The following is a 5780-nucleotide window of genomic DNA, read 5'->3' on the forward strand; positions in this document are numbered from 1 at the left end:
TAGTTTTCTTCGTTGCCGTCTGGATTTTTGGTATACTTTTTGAGTCGATTGGCAAACTTGCCGATAATCGCCTGGACTTGCTACTGTGGCGGCGTCCCCGGGTGACGAAGAACGGTTGGTGACTTAAGCAAGAGCACGCTTTCAATGAAGTAACTATCTCGGGTTCCTTTTTATGAGTAATATGTGTAATCAAATACACTTAAGGTGTTTTCCGTCTACTGCAGCTTGTCCGGAATACGCGAATATGTGTAGGACCCGGAGACTGTGCGACGAGGTGGTGTGCTGTGGCACTTCGACAAGAACATAGAGGAGCTGAGCGACGTCGCGTTGAGAAAGCTAGCGATTCAGACAGATGGAACCGTCTTTGAAGGGACGAGTATGGAGGGTGTGAAAAAGATGGCTACAGTAGAGGGCATAATATTGTGATGTAACCGTTTGCCTATATGAGCACACTGAAAAATACGTAATTCCCGCAAGCCCATTGGCACCTTAGGCACATGCATCCTATGAATGCTCATACAAGCAGTATTTGTTGCATAGAGGGAATGTCGCATTATAATTGCGCCTGATATCATAACACGCGGGACCCTCGCTTGTAACAACCCACACGTTGTGCAGTAGTGGTCGAAATGCGGCTGAAGGATCCATACTACTAAAATATATCATAAGTGGTCATATAATACTGCCAGACAGTCAAGTACTGTCTGGCAGCATTACTTGACCATTTATGAGTCCTGGGGGGTCCTCAAACCTCTAAATGATTTACGCATGCTTGTGCATCTGTAGCTGTGCTTGCTGGTTGTATCCCACTTGTACAGTACAGCATGCGTGAAAGTGGACCAACATGGGATATTTTTCCTTGCATTTCGTGGTTAGAGGATTTCACTGTTCAGTTGGTGACTGAGGCCCAGTTTTGTTAGACTTTGACCACATATCGTACTACGTTGTTTTGTTGTCAGGTTCTGGAAGGAGGCCTCCTTAGCCATCCGAGCGGCCCCTCCCTTCCTCTGGGAGTGCGCACAATTATGAGGTTTTTCATAAACGTGTTTTTGGAAACAGCTCCCCATGATTATGGAAACATCCAGAGCAAATGAAGACCTGCATAGTGCTTCATTGATTGGAAGTTTCGCACAACGGGAAGGTCGGGTGCAGTACCATTCTTCACCAGCATGTTCACTTGCTTATGCTTGTCAGGAGTCAGCCAGGTAACACAAATTTTTACTACAGCTTGCACCATCTAAAGATCAAACGGATGGGGCTCCTGAAGCCATCCCCGCGACTGTACATCTTCAATCTACCTTAGGCTTTGCGTTTGCAGAAGCCTTGAAGACACTTTCTCCCGTAGTTTTCGGAGCAACTCTTCATTTGCCTGAACTTTCACAAACACGATTCGGGCACATCAATTTTAAGGGGTTTTATGCAGGGTTTATGCACTAGTTAGGTGTCTGCTTGCAGGCTGCTGAGGGTAGACGCGGTTCCAGACTTGCCAAGAGAAGGCAAGCCAGTTCCCGTGCACGAGTTGCGACAATTTCGTGAAAGTTGTGTATCCAGGTTCCCAGTGCACAGTGGTTCTCACGAGGCTCCTTTAATGATATTGTGTTGACTGTCACGACAAAAGAGAGAAGTGCTGGGTTGTGCAGTGCATAATACAGGTGTAGGCGCACCTGATGAAGCACTCCGAGATGCCCAGCACTATAGCGCGTTGAAGGGCAATGCGGATACTCTGTGGGACCCCTGCTTGACATAAGCCTGTCATGATCAGCTTTGTCCACTGCCTCTTCTGTTGGTGAGAGCGACCTTAGTGTCTCAATCTGCTGGAGCTTAAGGCGTTCTTCTGCATGTTGAATCAGTATTTCCGCAGTTGTGAGAGCTGATCCTGCCACTGAAGCCGACGAACTCTGCTGTAGTTGCATGAGAGCCAGCGCCATGCTTGCAAGCACTGTGGCAGCTGCTACGGGGAATGGGAAAAAACTGTTCTCAGTTGTTGATGCTTGCACCGCTGCTTGGAGCAAGGAAGCCACTGTAGTGAATTCTGGAACTGGTTCCGTTTGTGCAACATCGCAAGAGGGATCATTTCCTGAGCAAATCCGCATGATAATTTGTGGGTGCACTGCTTCCTGCAGGCACTCTGGGTGCTGCCGAAACTTAGAGTTCAGACCAGCAATCCTTCGCTGCGGTAGTCGGGAAGACGAAAGGCTTGCCTTCTGATTTCGCGGTGCTGCTTGGTGTCTTAGAGCCTGTCGGGGGCTCAGAGAGTAGAATGCTTAAACACTTTGCGCACGTCTCAATGGCACGTTGGAGAAGGCAGTGGGGCTCTGAGGCTTGCTTAATGGGACCGTCCACTGTTGCCGGTTGCTGCTTTTCGTGACTGCAGCCGGCTTCTTGTGGTTCTGGTAACGGGGAATGCACAGCAATCCACTCTTGGTGTGTTGCCAACGCCAATTGTAACACATTGTCAGCCTCTTCCTTCACTTTCCGCAAATGTTGAAGCCTTGAGCAGCGGAGCAGAATCACCAGCGTAACTAGACGGTATGATACTCTGTACAAAGCTGGAAACTTAAGGGAGGGCTCCCAGGAGAGTAGTGCGTTTCGCAGTAAAAGCAGGGACAGCAATACCGTCAGGGTAGTAAGCAGCTAAATGCGTGCAGTGGGTAGTCGAACCTTCTTATGTGCATCAAGTCCGCGAATACGGCGGTCCTATGATTATCTAATTTGCAATTGCCGTCAGCATGCGTATGATAAACTGTGGAAGGCGTTTGTGACGGTTTAAGCTCCAGCAGTTCTTCGAGGCTTTTTGCCGCTCTGCCCAAACCACAATATTCACGAGCTCAACGATTGTACGGTTGCCCATGCAGCAAGGTTGTTGCCTTTCCCATTGTGGTGTTTGCTTCGTTCGTCTGCACCACCTTATCCACGCTCAATCACATACATACAGGCTGTGACTAGCGGCAGAACACCTACTCTTCCAGCGCGTCAAGTCTCAGGAATGCTGCAGCACGTCGAGCGAGCAGGACGTGCTGCAAGTACAAACTCTCCTCATGTATTAGGCCTTTGTGTTGAAGCTGCCCCGCTACAGCTGCTGCTGCATCCTCTTCACGGTGCAGTTCCTGCAAAAGCGTCAGTGCTTCATTGCAGTCCGACAGCGCCTGTTACAACACGTTCAATACACTGAGTGCTTTCCTGAGTTTAACTGTCATTGCTGGGGCATGAGCTTCGCTTCACTGTGAGGGCAAGTGGACTAATGCATGCAGCATGTCTATCCACACCTGTTTGACCTTCTCCGCATCTCCTAAAGAGAGCCGGGCCAGGCTTCGCCCTGACAATGCCTTTATAAAAGCAAGTCGGTGAAGGCAATGATGCTTGGCTGGGTGTAAAATTAAGCTGTATGCCTCATCTGCCGCTGCTGCGTCCCCACTAATTAGTAGGCGGGTTGCTTTCGAGTGTAGCCATGCAGGATTAGCTTCCTGCTGCCTACATAAATCTTCCGGCTTTTCCCTAGTGCAGATATCCCTGGCGAGATCCAGCTCAGCTTTTGGCAAGGGCGCGGGAAGCGGGCCTCTCGCAGGAACCCTATTGGGCCTCCTGGCGGCAAACGAAACCTTTACTTTTGTGCAGGGTTGTACAGGCAAGTGGACTTCTGGTAGTGCCACGTTTTTGTTAGTTGATGATATAGGTTGGGCTCTATGCCCGCAAAGAACTGGGTCTGTTGAAATGCTAGCTGTGGATAGCGCTTCATCACTAGTGCAACGTGAAGCCTGCAGGAAGCCGGCTCCACGTTGCGTGGAACCTGGAGGGATTGATGTTTCGACTTGTGCTTTTCCGGCTTCATCGTCTTGTTTACCATCGTAAGCTACAATGCTGTCTTCCTCTTCACCTAAAGTGACGCTGCAATAACTGCCTTCACCTAAAACAGGTGCGTGACACGCGTCACCGCGAGCCTGCAACTCCTGCCGTCCCTCTCGGGATCCAGATGCATCCTCCGTAGTGTTGGCTTCGCTGAGTTCCTGCACTTTTTCCCATGCTTGATCACCATCGAGGGGACGGTTAGCATCATCGTGCGTTTCTGTGCAAGAGGGAGGTTTCCAACCACTGTCGGGCAGCTGTTCGAGCACCTGCTGGACCTGAATCTCCTTTTGGCGTTTGTGCCACTCCCGTTGCTCTTGCTCCTGCCTCCAAACATGCTTTTGCTGTTGTTGCTTGCGTGCTTCGCGTGCAGCTATACGCTGCTGCTGGAGCTGTTCCTGCCATTCGGTGTACGCAGCAAGAGATAATTGCCTCCGCTCCGTAATATTCTGTTGCAGCTTAGGGTTGCTCGCCGCCGTCAAAGAGCCCCACATGCCCTCCTCGGCCTTGGGCACAATGATTGTCAAACATTCAACTCCAGGAGTGACGGTGGCAGACCGAAATGCGACATCTCCCCAAAAGTCAATTTCTAGAAGCCAGGGCGGCCAGCACACCCGGAGGTAGCAGCTGGCAAGAATGACTGACAGTTGCCTATCGCGTTGTTCCTGTTGCAAATTACCTTTGAGGAATGGAATGCGCAGCCTCAGGGAAAGGTGTGTGACTGTCTGTGACCACTGGTAAGCAATTGTATTCGGCATTATGGTTCGGAAGTGCTGTCAGCTAGAACAGCAAAGTAAGCGCACTTTGGTTTGGTCGTAGCAGTTCTGGATAGTCAGTGGAGAAGCAAGCATGGCCATACACAAAAGGTGTAGCTGGACTAAGCTAGGAGCCTGTGCATGAATTGGTAGTCTGACACTACTCCTGTTCCAGAGCAGGGCCTCAATTCTCAATGTTTCGGAGTTATTGGTGCAGGCCTGAACCAGTAACTCGTGTGGAGTTGTTGCACTGAATGAATAATCACAATACGTGAAGTAAGTTGTATAAACACTGTTGATCCGTGCGAAATTCAGTAATCGCAACGGAACTCCAAAGCTAGCGGGGGGTGGGTGGGGTAGGCGATCGCTTTGGGATGCAAACGCTGAACATGGACTGAAGGGTCCGGACTGAGCCGCATCAACGGGGAAAATTAAACAAGAGTTAAACAAAAGAGATGAGTTTTTTCATACCAAACTGGTGTAAACATGATGAATTCCCGGGTGGCCTTGCCGTGTGCGGGCTCCGGAGGGGCGGCTGTCTGGCCTGTCGCGCTGTTAGAGAATTCTAGCATGTATTCCAGATCTTTGAGAGTTCAGAAGTTCAAGAGAGCAATAAGCCACAAAATCGTGGTTAATGTCGAATGCATTTGTGAGGTGTCTCGTGGTATCGTCATTCGTTGGGTCACCTTGCCCGCGTGCTGGAACACCGCTGGGTTCATCGCATGCCACTTCTGAAAAGTGGAAGGAATTCGGTTAATTTATCCATGGCAGATTAATGACCCATATCTGGTCGCGTGTCGTGCGATGTTGATACTTCGAGACGAGTTGCTGCTGGCGAGGCAGTCCGCCTTTACTGGAGCCGAGAGTAACACAAGGTAAAGATGGGGTGAACCGCCTTAGAGTGCACCATGCTATGTCTCGTTTTAGCACCAACCAAACGTGACCGCAGAAGCAAGCACTTCGTCACTCACACAGGTTTATGGGTAGGTGCAACCCAGCATATGGAGCGCATCCTTACTAAAGTTGCTCCTGTATCAGCAAATTCAATTGCCTTCAGCGGACGGGAACGGATTCATCATGAATAAACTGATAACGTTCAGCATGCTGCATCCTTTGCTTCTTGCATTATTTTTGTGAAGTATACGCAGTGGATGACCACCCGCCACTGGCTTTTTCCGTACA

The 5780-nt window shown here is 49.9% G+C and overlaps 1 protein-coding gene across 1 annotated transcript; it reads right to left on the reverse strand.

Annotated features, from left to right (window-relative positions):
- Window positions 1–1433: 1433 nt before the first annotated feature.
- On the reverse strand, window positions 1434–4601 carry EMWEY_00005080 (hypothetical protein, conserved; the record flags this gene model as incomplete). The annotated part of the gene is made up of 5 exons (XM_013478061.1): window positions 1434–2077; window positions 2337–2491; window positions 2662–2802; window positions 2962–3107; window positions 3267–4601. 5 exons carry the CDS (start codon window positions 4599–4601, stop codon window positions 1434–1436), a joined length of 2421 nt encoding a protein of 806 aa, XP_013333515.1.
- Window positions 4602–5780: the final 1179 nt, after the last annotated feature.

This window comes from Eimeria maxima, genomic scaffold (assembly GCF_000499605.1).
Source record: "Eimeria maxima Weybridge genomic scaffold, Emw_scaff28, whole genome shotgun sequence".
Lineage (NCBI taxonomy): Eukaryota > Apicomplexa > Conoidasida > Eucoccidiorida > Eimeriidae > Eimeria > Eimeria maxima.